Genomic DNA, 13427 nt, shown 5'->3' on the forward strand with positions numbered 1-13427 from the left:
TCACTTTGGTTTATTTTGCTTTGTTTCCTATTTGGCTCTAAAATTAATATCAGAATCAAAACAACATTTTTGAACAATATTCTTCCAAGGAAGAATATAAATTTCTGTTGTTTTAAGCCACTCAGTTTGTGGTCATTTCTTAGGGCAGCTTAGGAAACTAGAATACTTCCCCCTCCACCTTAGCTGAAAGCTGACATCTTGCTGGCAACACAATTTCCCCTTAACCTCTCTATGAGTCTTCACCCTAGTCTTCACTAGCTTCACACAATCCTTGCTTCCCATGGATTCCTCCAGGCCTTGTCTTACCAAGCTCTTTCTTTTGAAACCCATGCCATCTATTTACAAGGCCCTGTCCCCTCTCCCTTCCCTGCTGAATGTGGTCCCTGCTAGTCTTCCTCCTGATCCAAGCCTCCGCCAATGTCTCTAGTGAATCCAGCCATGGTCTCACAGGTCCACCTCTTCCTCAGTCACAGTGGCCTTTATCTTACTCTATTGGATGAGCCACTGACCTCCCCTCTGGAAGGCTGAGAACACTCAGTTCCCACCTCTGATCCTGACTTAGGCTATTTTTCCCTCTCTTCTATACTCTTCCCCCAAATGTCAAACCTCTTTTGGCTTCGCTTGTCTCCAGTTTTAGACGGGATCCCAGAGTCAACCATTTTGTCCCTCTGGAATTCCTCATTGCTCTGATCTTCCACCATAATCAAAACACTAATCCCCACTCCTGAATAAACCCATTGCCTACTTTTATCCACTTCCAGGCCCCAGAGTACTGGTGGAAAAAACCCACAAATTCCTACATGCCTGGCCCATCACAGTTAGGTGCCAGCTAACCTCAGTAAGGCCCGGAGGCTAGTGCTTCTTTGATGATTTCTTGTTGATGCCTTACTGCTTCCCTCACATAACCTGTTTCATACTTTTTTCCATATTCTTCAAGCTCCCAACTCAATCTCTATCCCCCTCCCTCTCAGATGAAGATGTCAGCATCTACTATTCTTAAGGTTCCAGTTACTTGTTATGATCCCCTTGACATTTATCCTTTTCCTACAAATGCATCTCCTTTAAAAGGAAAAGGCATCCCTCCTCTTTCCCCTCAGCCTTGTTCTTGATCACACGTGCCTGCCTTCCAGGAGTTGGCTCCACCAACTACTCCCTTTCCTCTACTCCTTTCTATGGACCATAAATGTTTCAAACTTCTTTACTCAAAAAACACTTGACATCCACTTCTTTTCCCCTGTAAGTATCTGATCGTTCCCTCCTCTTCAAACAAACTTTTCAGAAGGAAGTTCTGTATTATATCTTAACATTCCCAAAGCCTTTGCAAGCCCTTTGCATACCCTCAAATGTGGATGGTTCCCCGTGATCTCTTTTCTTCATGTTCTGTGCTGTGCTTAGTCACTCAGTCACATCTGACTGTTTGTGATCCCCACGAACTGTAGTCCACCAGGCTCCTCTGTCCACGGGATTCTCCAGGCAAGAATACTGTAGTGGGTTGCCATGCCCTCCTCCAGGGGAACATCCCAACCCAGGGATCGAACCCAGATCTCCTGCATTGCAGGTGGATTCTTGACTGTCTGAGCCACCAGGGAAGCCCAAGAATGGCCTGTCCCTTCTCAAGGGGACCTTCCTGACCCAGAAGTCAAACCAGGGTCTCCTGCATCACAGGGAGATTCCTTACAAGCTGAGCTACCAGGGACGCCTCTTTTCTTCATACTCATGCTGTGAAAGTACAACTCTGATCCTCTTCATTGTTTCAAAATCTTCCACAGATCTCCAAATACCACTAAGTAAGTAGTAGTAGTAGTGCATCACTCAGTCATGTCCAACTCTTTGCAACCCAATGCACTGTAACCTGCCAGGCTCCTCGCTCCATGGGGATTCTCCAGGCAAGAACACTGGAGCAGGTTGCCATTCCCTTCTTCCCAGCTCAGGGATTGAACTCAGTCTCCCACATTACAGGCAGATTCTTTACCACTTGAGCCACCGTGACATGTCTATATTATTATAATTAGATCAACAAGCATAAACATTGGGCTTCCCTGGTGGATCAGTAGTAAAGAATCCACCTATCAATGCAGGAGACACAATGCAGGAAGATCCCCTGGAGAAGGAAATGGCAACCCACTGGAATATTCTTGCCCGGGAAATCCCATAGACAAAGAAGCCTGGCAGGCTACAGTTCATGGGGTTGCAAAAGAGTCAGACGTGACTTTAAACAACAACAAAGCCTCTATCTTCAAAGGCCTTTCACTCTTGCATCCCAACCTCCAGCCTCACTTTCCATTGTAAGTCACTTAAGTCGTGCCTGACTCTGTGCGACCCTCTGGACTATAGCCCTCCAGCTTCCTCTGCCCATGAGATTCTCCAGGCAGAAATACTGGAGTGGGCTGCCATTTCCTTCTCCAGGGGATCTTCTCGATCCAGGGATCCAGCCTGCATCTCCTGCACTGGCAGGTGGATTCTTTACCACTGAGCCACCTGGGAAGCCAAGTTAACCTGAACCAAACTTTTGTTTTTTAGTTATCTCATTTGCTTACATATAAATGAGAATAAATTTTTTGACTTATTTCCAAGGACACTGTAACAGTTATTTTAAGGTTGTCAGGAAGAAAATCATTAGTAAATTTAGGACAATATTTTATTATTTTTCTCAAAATGTTTCAGCAATCTCTAAAAAATAACTTTTCTAACAATATTTGGAGAGATTTAGATGCTTACTAGCAGTTCTACTTCAAGTAAGATGTTGAGTCTTACTCAGCTGTACTTGGTTATCTATTAACTTATACCAATTGACATTTTTCTAGCATAGACTATATTCTTAAGTCATCTAATAATTAAAAGGCATAAAGTAATCCTTATTTTGCCTTTTCTACTTCTACAGTATCTAGCAAATTACTATTGCTCATATTGGTATACTTAAAAAATTAAACTATATAAAAGAAATGAAAATAGTTCCTATAGGCAAATTAGTCTGTCCTGACTAAGGGAAATAACTCAATGATTTGGTAAGTCTTATTCTAACACTGATTTTCACAGATGAAATCTAAAATAGAAACAGACAAAAACACTATTAGGAAGACATACCTTGCAATCAACATATGATCCTGAATATAGGCTAAAAATTGAGGATGATCTTTTCTAGCAATGTACAAACACTCTCCATGTAGACAGAGGATCTTCAGGCAATTGAGCATGTTAAAAAGAATGTCTGGCTCTTCAAACTTAGCCATTTCCTATGCAAAGAATCACATGTTTACTGAGTTATTGCAAATGGCAATACTACCAAATAAAATATTCAAACATCTCAAAAACTATACCTGGAAAATGGTGTATATTAGTCTCAATGTTACTGGAAGCTGCTGGTAGCAAAATTTTCTTTCAGTATCATTCTTTATTGCTAGGAAGAAATAATTATACACAAGTTAGCACAAATCTTTTCCCCATCATTCATGAATTATCAAGACCATAAAATGAAGAGGAGTAAATATAGAAATAGAATATACTAAAAAGTATTCATGTAATGTGTTTCTTTGCTCTCCAAGTAAGCATATATACTTTTCATAATTCAAGTGCAGGAAAGCTAGATTTAAGATCCTCAGCTTCCAACTTCCACTGTGTATTCAGGCATCTTTCATTCCCCAAAGCAACCCCAGCCCAGCCCTATGATCCTGTGGGCACCTAGTTCCGCTGATACCTGGAGGGGCCTAAGGCTTGGCTAGGTTTGCTTTCCTATTTGAAAGGGAGATAGTATAGTGTGAAAGTGTTAATTGTTCAGTCATGTCTGATTCTTTGACCCTTTATGACCCCATGGACTGTAGCCCGCCAGGCTCCTCTGTCCATGGAATTTCCCAGGCAAGAATACTAGGGTGGATTGCCATTTCCTTCTCCAGGGAATCTTCCCAACCCAGGGATCAAACCCAGGTCTCCTGCATTGGAGGGAGATTCTTTACCACTGAGCCACCAGGAAATGCAGGTATTAAAGAGAGATGTGGGCTTCCCTGGTAGCTCAGATGGTAAAGAATCTGCTTGCAATGCAGGCAGGGTTTGATTCCTGGGTCAGGAAGATCCCCTGGAGAAGGGAATGGCTACCCATTCCAGTATTCTTCCTGGAGAATTTCATGGACAGAGGACCTGATGGGCTACAGTCCTTGGGGTCAGAAAGAGTCAGACATGACTGAGCGATTGAGCAACTAATACTTTTACTTTCTTTTTCTCTTTCAAAGAGACATATGCAAGTTGTATTAACACCTAAGGATTTACACATGTACCATTTTCACACATGCACAGGATTTGTTCTTGCAAAACAAGAAAGGATACTTTAAAAGGATACTTTTAAAGACTTAAGCATATTTAAGTCAGAACTATTCATGGTTTTATCTTCTTGTGAAGATCTCTAAAAAGACCTTTGCCTCTATAGTTGGGGGTGGAGGGGGTGGCTTGAGGAAGGTAATATTGTAAATGAGGCATGCTAGAGAAAAGAATTCACAACTTAATTCTCAAATATAGGAACTGGTATAAACTGTTTTCAAATCACTATTATATGTTTTGGCAATTCCTAGGATCAGAGACACTGGGAGTCAAACCATCTTTGTCTAACATAGAGGTTTTTTTTTTTAATACTTTTAATGGAGGACATATCTGACTACTGTAAGAAATAGGTGCCAGGCCACAAAACAGGAAACAGGAAATACTCTAGAAAGAGGAGGAAACCACTAAACACATATATCAATAGTGTCTTTATAATCTCTAACAGAAGAGCTCAAGAACCCCGCCCAAAGACCCACAAAGCAGAAGCAGGACCAGACTCCCTGCTGCTGAGCAGGGAAGGCTGGTCTTGGAAAACAATTCCTCCCTGAGGAGACAAGTTATAACTGTGTCCTGCAAACAGCAGAGAGGAAGAGAGGAAAAATAGACCAGAAATCATGACCAGAGCCTGAAGTAGTGTTTGGGGGAGATGAACAGAGCAAATGTTTAGGTAAGTGGAGCTTACAAACTATTAAGCACAAGGGAACTGTAATTTATAAAAATCAATTGCTTAATTTTAACCATTGTTCAAATGGCAGTTAATTGATTTGTGCGCTATGTTGGGTTAAAAAAAAAAATCTATTTACAGAGAAAGAGTACAGGTTATTAGATCATAAGTGAAATCCATCAACCTGCCTGACTTCAGACTGTACTACAAAGCTACCGTCATCAAGATAGTACTGGCACAAAGACAGAAATATGGATCAATGGAACAGAATAGAAAGCACAGAGATAAATCCACACCTATGGACACCTTATCTTTGACAAAGGAGGCAAAAATATACAATGAAGAAAAGACAATGTCTTTAGCAAGTGGTACTGGGAAAACTGGTCAACCACCTGTAAAAGAATGAAACTAGAACACTTTCTAACACCATACACAAAAATAAACTCAAAATGGATTAAAGATCTAAATGTAAGACCAGAAACTATTAAACTCTTAGAGGAAAACATAGGCAGAATACTCTCTGACATAAATCACAGCAAGATCCTCTATGACTTACCTCCCAGAGTAATGGAAATACAAACAAAAATAAACAAGTGGGACCTAATTAAACTTAAAAGCTTTTGCACAACAAAGGAAACTATAAGTAAGGTGAAAAGGCAGCCTTCAGAATGAGAGAAAATAATAGCAAATGAAGCAATTGACAAAGAATTAATCTCCAAAATATATAAGCAGCTCCTGTAGCTCAATTCCAGAAAAATAAACGACCCAATCAAAAAATGGGCCAAAGAACTAAACAGACATTTCTCCAAATAAGACATACAGATGGCTAACAAACACATGAAAAGATGCTCAACATCATTCATTATCAGAGAAATGCAAATCAAAACCACAATGAAGTACCATCTCATGCTGGTCAGAATGGCTGCCATCACAAAGTCTACAAACAATAAATGCTGGAGAGGGTATGCAGAAAAGGGAACCTTCTTACACTGTTGGTGGGAATGCAAACTAGAATAGCCACTATGGAGAACAGTGTGGAGATTCCTTAAAAACTGGAAATAGAAACAGAACTGCCATACTACCCAGGAATCCCACTGCTGGACATACACAACGAGAAAACCAGAATTGAAAGAGACATATGTACTCCAAAGTTCATCGCAGCACTGTTTACAACAGTTAGGACATGGAAGCAACCTAGATGTCCACCGGCAAACAAATGGATAAGGAAGTTGTGGTACATATACACAATGGGATATTACTCAGCTATTAAAAAAAAAGAACACATTTGAGTCAGTTCTAATGAGGTGGATGAAACCAGAGCCTATTATACAGAGTGAAATAAGTCAGAAAGAGAAACACCAATACAGTATATTAATGCACATATATGGAACTTAGAAAGATGGTAACGACAACCCTATAGCAACACAGCAGAAGAGATACAGATGTAAAGAACAGAATTTTAGCCTACGTGGAAGAAGGCAAGGGTGGGAAGAAATGAGAGAATAGCATTGAAACATGAATATTACCATATGTAAAATAGATGACCAGTACAAGTTTGATGCACTCAAAGCTGGTGCTCTGGGACACCCAGAGGGATGGGGTGGGGAGGGAGGTGGGAGGGGGGCTCAGGATGGTGGGACATGTGAATACCCATGGCTGATTCATGTCAATGTATGGCAAAAACCACCACAATATTGTAAAGCAATTACCCTCCAATTAAAATAAATTAATTAATTTTTTAAAAAAGACTAAATCCACCAAGTAGCTTTCAGAGAAAAAAAAATAATAAGTGAAATCCATGCTTTCCTTAGGCATTAATTCCTGATAGAAACATGGCCTTGGACCTCAGCCTTGGCAAATAATTAGTAAATCTAAGTAAACCCAGAGAGGTGGATTTTAGTCTCATCCCTGCCACTAACTAGTTGCACAGTATTTGGGTTTCCAATTTCCAGTCTCCCACCACAGGTATACCCAGGATCAAGGGTGAGCAGGTGGAGCTCATATCACTGTGTTTGTGCTTCAACTCCTCAAATGACCCTGATGCTCCATTACATTTTGGAATCATGTTAAGCATAAAGTATAAATCAGGAATGAACAATATGAGCTACATGACCACAAGCAAGATGCTCATCACCATCCTGGATGCACTTTCCTCATCCACAAAGTGGGAAGGCTGACCTAGATCGGCAGGTTTCAAATCTCTTTCCATGAAATCCTTTGTTGAAAGAGAATCTTACTTAGAACTCCAACATATGAAATAGCACAAGACAGAGCACCCTGGTTGAAACAGGGTGGGGAGCCTGGGTCTTCTCATCCTTGCCCATATCTTCTCACCAACGGCCACCCCAATTAAGAATGGTCAAAAGAAAACACAGAGATTACAACCTCTAGTACACACAGAACCGATGAAGTAGGTGATCTCAGGTGTTCCCTCTTCTAAGTGTCAATGGTTCTAAACAGTGTGAGTCAACATTTTAGTTTGTGTGTGTGTGTGCCAGTCGTGTGTGACTCTTTGGAACCCCACGGACTACAGCCTGCCAGGCTCCTCTGTTCATGGGGTTCTCCAAGCAAGAATACTGGGGTGGGTTACCATTTCATCCTCCAGGGGATCTTTCCGACCCAGGGATCAAGCCCACGTCTCGTGCATTAGCAGGCGGATTCTCCACCACTTTAGCCACCCAGGAAGTCAATATATTCACCCTCAACTAACTATTTATACAATTCATGCTGAAGCAGTGAGTTCCAACCAAGCACTTTGTACTAATTGTACTAACAATGTAGTTACCCTGGTCTGATCAGATGTCCCATGAGCTGAAAAGGAGCCCCACAAAACAGTCATTTAATAATGTTTGCTGTTCCCTGAAGGGGTGATGGAAAGCCCGTGCTTCCCAAACTTTGGTTCTGGGGAACCGGTCGCTTAGGGGCCAGCTATACCTACAGTTCAGGATTGTGAAAGCAGGAAGATACAAATTCAGAGAGTGCCACAGTGCAGATCCAGAAACCAGGCTTTGCCAGAGGCACGTGAGATCACACCCTAAATTCCTGAAACCCCTTCAGAGTTTCACGAGCTGGAGATGATTTCAAGGGGGCCTGTTCCTGCCATCTGGCTGCTCCCAATTAGCCTACACAGAGCCTATAAGCAAACTAGAATGAGGGCATCCCTCCTCCCAGCTGTGGGCAGAGCCAGCCAAGTAGCTTCAGAGTATGACTTGGACAGCTGCTCACGGTGAGCCCATGCAAGGTCCCAGCCAGAGCCCTGGGGCGCAGCTTTGCCACCCCTCTCCAAAAGCACTGTGCTTTGGCCAAATGACCTGAGTAACTCTCAAGAGTGCTGGCACCCTCCACGTGGCTGTTGCCCAGTCGCTCAGGCGTGTCTGACTCTTTGTGACCCCATGGACTGTAGCACGCCAGGCTTCCCTGTTCTTCACTATCTCCCAGAGTCTGGCCTTCCAACCTTAGCTCACAGCTACTTCTCCATAGAGAACACGATTCACTGAACACGACTCAATGTGGAAATGCTGCCTTCACTAACAGGGTGGGTTTTTGTCGCTCACAAGCTCCTATTACCAGAAACATGCTCAGGGACTTCTGGTCTACTAGAAGCACGCCCTGGATCTGTTCACTTCATAATGTTGAGAGAAATGGTTCATGTGCCATGTACCAGTCTGAACTTGCCCAAGTCTAGAGTAGTCTAAGCAACCCAGGTCGTAAAAGTTAGTGCAGATGGGGTGGGATGTGCCCATCACTCCCAATAAGCCACAGTCCACCTACCAGCATGTTCCATGGGCTCGGTGCGGTTGCCAGGGTTCTCCTCATGCTTGTTCGCTGGATTCTCCTCCTCCTCACCTTCAGGGCCTATGATAAACTCTGGTCTGGAAGAAAGGAGGCTATCCTCAAGGCTGTCTGTGGGCTCCTGAAACAAACATGACAAGCAGCCGGATGAGCAGCCCTTTGGGGATGTGAAGTCCCTCTTAGTTCAACAAAGAGAGGTGAGCACCTGCTGGTCCCAGGCCCTGTGCTGAACCCGGGGGAGCAAAGGCACTGCCTCCATAATGGTTATTGGCATAATGGTTAAAGGGCATTTAGATCAGCTGTTTTCTGAAACATTTTCATTAGCTTAAAATAAATATGGAAAAAAAATCTTTAAAACATTGTTAAACTTCCTAGGCTTGCTTTCTCACCTCTGCTTTAATTCCTGTGATTGTCTCAATCACCTAGTAATTCCAACCCATGCTCATTTTGCTCAGTAACAGTACTTAATTAGCAGAGAATAATAAGGGGTTCACGTCAATATGTGTGTGTGTGCTCAGTCGTGTCTGACTCTCTGTGACCCCATGGACTGTAGCCCACCAGGCTCCTCTCTCTGTCCATGGGATTTCCCAGGCGAGAATACTGGAATGGGTTGCCATTTCCTACTCCAGGGGATCTTCTCAATTCAGGGGTTGAACCTGCATTTCTTGTGTCTCCTGCATTGACAGAAGAATTCTTTACCACTGCACCACCTGGGAAGCCCTTACATCAATATATTTGGATACAAATACTGGTGGCTGGGGGAAGTCAGATTTTTCGGAGCAAGAAATTTCTATAATATGCGAGTTAAAGAGAGCTAGGTATGGCAGCCCAAGTGTTCATTAACAGATGAACAGATAGACAAAATGTAGCAAATATATACAATGGAATATTATTCACTCTTATAAAGGAAGGAAATTCTGATACATGATACAATATGAATGGACCTTGAGGACATTATGCCAGGCTTCCCAGATGGCACTAGTGGTAAAGAATCCACCTGCCAATGGATTTGATCCGTAGACACGGGTTTGATCCATAAGTGGAGAAGATCCCTTAGAGCAGGAAATGCCAACCCACTCCAGTATTCTGGCCTGGGAAATCCCACGGATAGAGGAGCCTGGCAGGCTACAGTCCACGGGATCACAGAGAGTTGGATGCAACCAAGCATTTGAGCACGAAGACATTATGCTAAGTGAAATAAGCTGGTCATAAAAGAACAAATATTGTATGATTCCACTTATATGAGGTATCTATAGGAGTCAAAGTCATAGAAACAGAAAGTGAAATGGTATTCTCCAGAGTTAAGAGGAGGGAGAAATGAGCATTATTGTTTGATGGGTATAGAGTTTCCGTTTTGCAAGGTGAAAATATTCTAAAGATTGGTTATACAACAATGTGAATATACTTAACACCACATCTGTACATCTATATACAGATACATGGCAAGCTGAAAAGTGAGTAGAAGAGATTTAAAAAGGAAGAGAGAGAGAGTACATGCTAGGTATGGCCACTATTTAAAATATCCATCTCTAGTTATCCTCCTATTCCAGTTTTATTCTTTCTTTGAAGTTCCACCTTCAAATATCCTCTTTTAAAATCATCCTGTTTTAGGAGAAAGGTTGGGGTGGGGGGAGTTTGGGATTAATATATACATTTTACTATATATAAAATAGATAATCAATAAGGACCTACTGTAATAGCACAGGGAACTCTACTCAATATTCTATAACAACCTGTATGGGAAAAGAATCTGAAAAAGAATGGCTATATGTATTATGAATAATTTAATCACTTTGCTGTACACTTGAAACTTGAAACAATGCTGTAAATCAACTATACTCAAATATAAAATAAAACTTAAAACTTTTTGAAAATAAATAAATTTTTTAAATATCCTCTTTAACACTTTAACCAGTAAAAATTTGAAGAATTACTTGATTGCCAGCTCAAAGCAAGAAGGCAAAGATGATTGATGGGGTACACAAAGGGATACTGATGAGATACAAAAGAAAAAAAAAATCAGAGCTAAAACGGTGTCTAGGAGGGTTCTGAAGAATATCCTTGCCAGCTTCAGTTTTGATGAGACTGGCCCTGTTCCTAGGTTACCCAAAAACAAGATGTTAAGTCAAATTACAAACTGAGTTCCATAAAATTGGACATGATGCATATTGACTCTTCTGCATATACCCAGTAACTCACCTGTCAGTCTCTGTAAATGGCAATATCATCAGTTCCCAGACCACAAAGCATGGATTTGTCCTCAATTTTTCCATCTCTGGACACTAACTAGGGACTTCCCTGGCAGTCCAGTGGTCAAGACTCTGCACTTTCACTGCGGTGCGCACAGGTTCAATCCCTAGTCAGGGAACTAAATCCTACATCCTGCACAACACAGCCAAAACAAAACAAAAAACAAAACCACTAACCAAACCCCAAGTGCTGTCAATTCTCTTCACCACCACCATTGCGACCTTAGTTCAGGCTGCCCTGTTTCTTCCCTGAGTGACCAATTAACCTTCTGACTAGGTTCCTATTCCGGGTATCCAAACCCTCTCATCTCTCTCCTCCACTGGCAGAATTTCTCAAATTCATCAAATGATAGCAGCACCCTGATTAAAACTCTTCAGGATTCCCCCATCGTCACTGAGATAAAATCCATAATAGATGTAAACTGTATTCCCAATGAGTTTACAAGACCGTATCACAGGAATAGTACATTGTGACAAGTAAGACTAATGAGCTACATGGGCTGAAATGTATCTAAAAACTGAAGAAACACTTTACTGCATGTATACTAGACCTCAAAAGATTTTTTCTTTTTTAAAGAAGTCACTTTCTACTTAGACAAACACTAGCGGAAGAAAAAGAGAAGATGTGGAACACTGGCTCGAATGATTCAGGTTCATCCACCTGTGATGGTATGAGGGTGGTGATGTGTGTATTTAAGATGGTAAATAGCCCAAACAGGGAATAACTAATATATGAAGTAGCTAATTTATGACATATATTAGCTAGTCCCTACTTAAACAATTTTCTTAAAAAGCAGAAGATGAAATGAAAGCTTTATTGATTGTTGATAGAGTCAATGAGTTTTACACACTGAGGCTACTCAGGAATTTTCATGTCTACATCCAACCTACCTACTCAATATTTTATGTGTATATTTTGTAGTATTCACTGCTATCTAAACTTTGTAACAAAACATTATGATAAAATTATTTCAAGAATACCAGTAAAATTCATTTTGCTATACAGTAGAAACTAATACAACATTGTAAAGCAACTTTAGTCCAATGAAAATTAATTCAAAATATTAAATTGTTGACAGGATGAAAAAAAAGAATACCAGTACTGTGTTGTATTTATGAAAACTGTATGAATAAATATGTTGCAACCATAACTCAAGATTCAAGAATTCTATCTCAAGATTTCTGTGTAAGATAGCTCCATCTCATATCTATTACCAGGAGCCTGAGCTGGTGAAAGGAACAGGGAAACTTTATTTTAACACAATTGCACATGTTACCCGGCATGAAGCACAAGGTAATACTGGAGAAGACTCATTCCACCATCTACGGCAGTCTTGACTACTATTATTCGTGCATCATCTCATTTCTTCAAGTGCTTACCACCAGTCGGCTTTCTTCTTTGGGAGCCAGTCTCTCCAGGAGTTCACAAGCAAGCTGATAGCAGAGAATACTAGATTGACATAAGTTACACTCAATTGCTTTTTCTTCCTTCTGGCAGGTGTGGGAACCCCCCCAGGGGGCTTGGAAGACATTGTTTATAATGGAAATAATGTCCTTTGATAAGCTGTGCTCAAAACCCATTGTGATCCCATCATCTTGCAACTCCATCTGAAAGATATCAAAAAAAGGCCAAAAAAAAAAGAAGGAGGAGTTTGATCCTTTTGTTCAATACTCTATTGGCACTCTAATTGGGGATAATTTTCACTAACTGATGACAATATTAAATTATTTAAAGATAATACAGCTTGCAGACCATGAATATAACATTGCTTTCCATGGACTCTTCCAAAAAGAATATATACATAATACAAAATAATGGAAATTATGTTTAAATTCATGTAAGACATTTAAAAGAGGGTTCTCTGTTAAACCCATCACTTTGTGAGATGTTAAACGTTTAAATAATGCTGCTCCTCACCCAATGTCCAGATCTTGGTTTCTAAATACCTTTATCTACTAAAGGAACCAGAACTCCTGGAGAAATGGCTGATTCCAGGAAAAATGTAAAATAAGCCTGGAACATTTTAACATGCAAGACATTAAGGAAGTGTTCACAGAATGATGGGTGTATGTCAAAAGAACACAGAAGCCAATTTGAAGGGCCTCCCATTGGCCAAATATGAGTCTCAAAATAAATAATTACAGTAATGGATTTTAGCTCACCAAACAAAATAAGAATCCATGAGTATATTTGGGTATAAGCAGATTAAACAAATAAATATCAATATATAAATAGGAGAGAGGGGGAACCTGCTCCTTCAGTAGAATTCCAGGTAATAAATTAGAAGAAATGATGGAATTGGAAAATTATCATTTGGTAACCATCATAATAAAAGTTGATTCAGAAGTAAATCATCCATGGATGCTAAAACTAGGTGAAAGCCTGATGAAAAATGGGAAATCAGTCTTAAAGT

General features: G+C 40.8%; 1 protein-coding gene across 5 annotated transcripts in view; it reads right to left on the reverse strand.

The window, feature by feature from the left end:
- The window catches only part of UNC79 (unc-79 homolog, NALCN channel complex subunit), a 267685-nt gene that overhangs the window by 110960 nt on the left and 143298 nt on the right, over positions 1-13427 (reverse strand). For all 5 annotated transcript variants that reach the window (XM_043434509.1, XM_043434507.1, XM_043434506.1 and 2 more), the window contains 4 exons: positions 12394-12621; positions 8744-8885; positions 3318-3397; positions 3085-3233 (listed from right to left, as the gene is read on the reverse strand). In XM_043434509.1, coding sequence (XP_043290444.1) covers positions 3085-3233; positions 3318-3397; positions 8744-8885; positions 12394-12621 — 599 coding nt within the window. The remainder of the gene's footprint in view (positions 1-3084; positions 3234-3317; positions 3398-8743; positions 8886-12393; positions 12622-13427) is intronic.

This window comes from Cervus canadensis, chromosome 17, assembly GCF_019320065.1.
Source record: "Cervus canadensis isolate Bull #8, Minnesota chromosome 17, ASM1932006v1, whole genome shotgun sequence".
Lineage (NCBI taxonomy): Eukaryota > Metazoa > Chordata > Mammalia > Artiodactyla > Cervidae > Cervus > Cervus canadensis.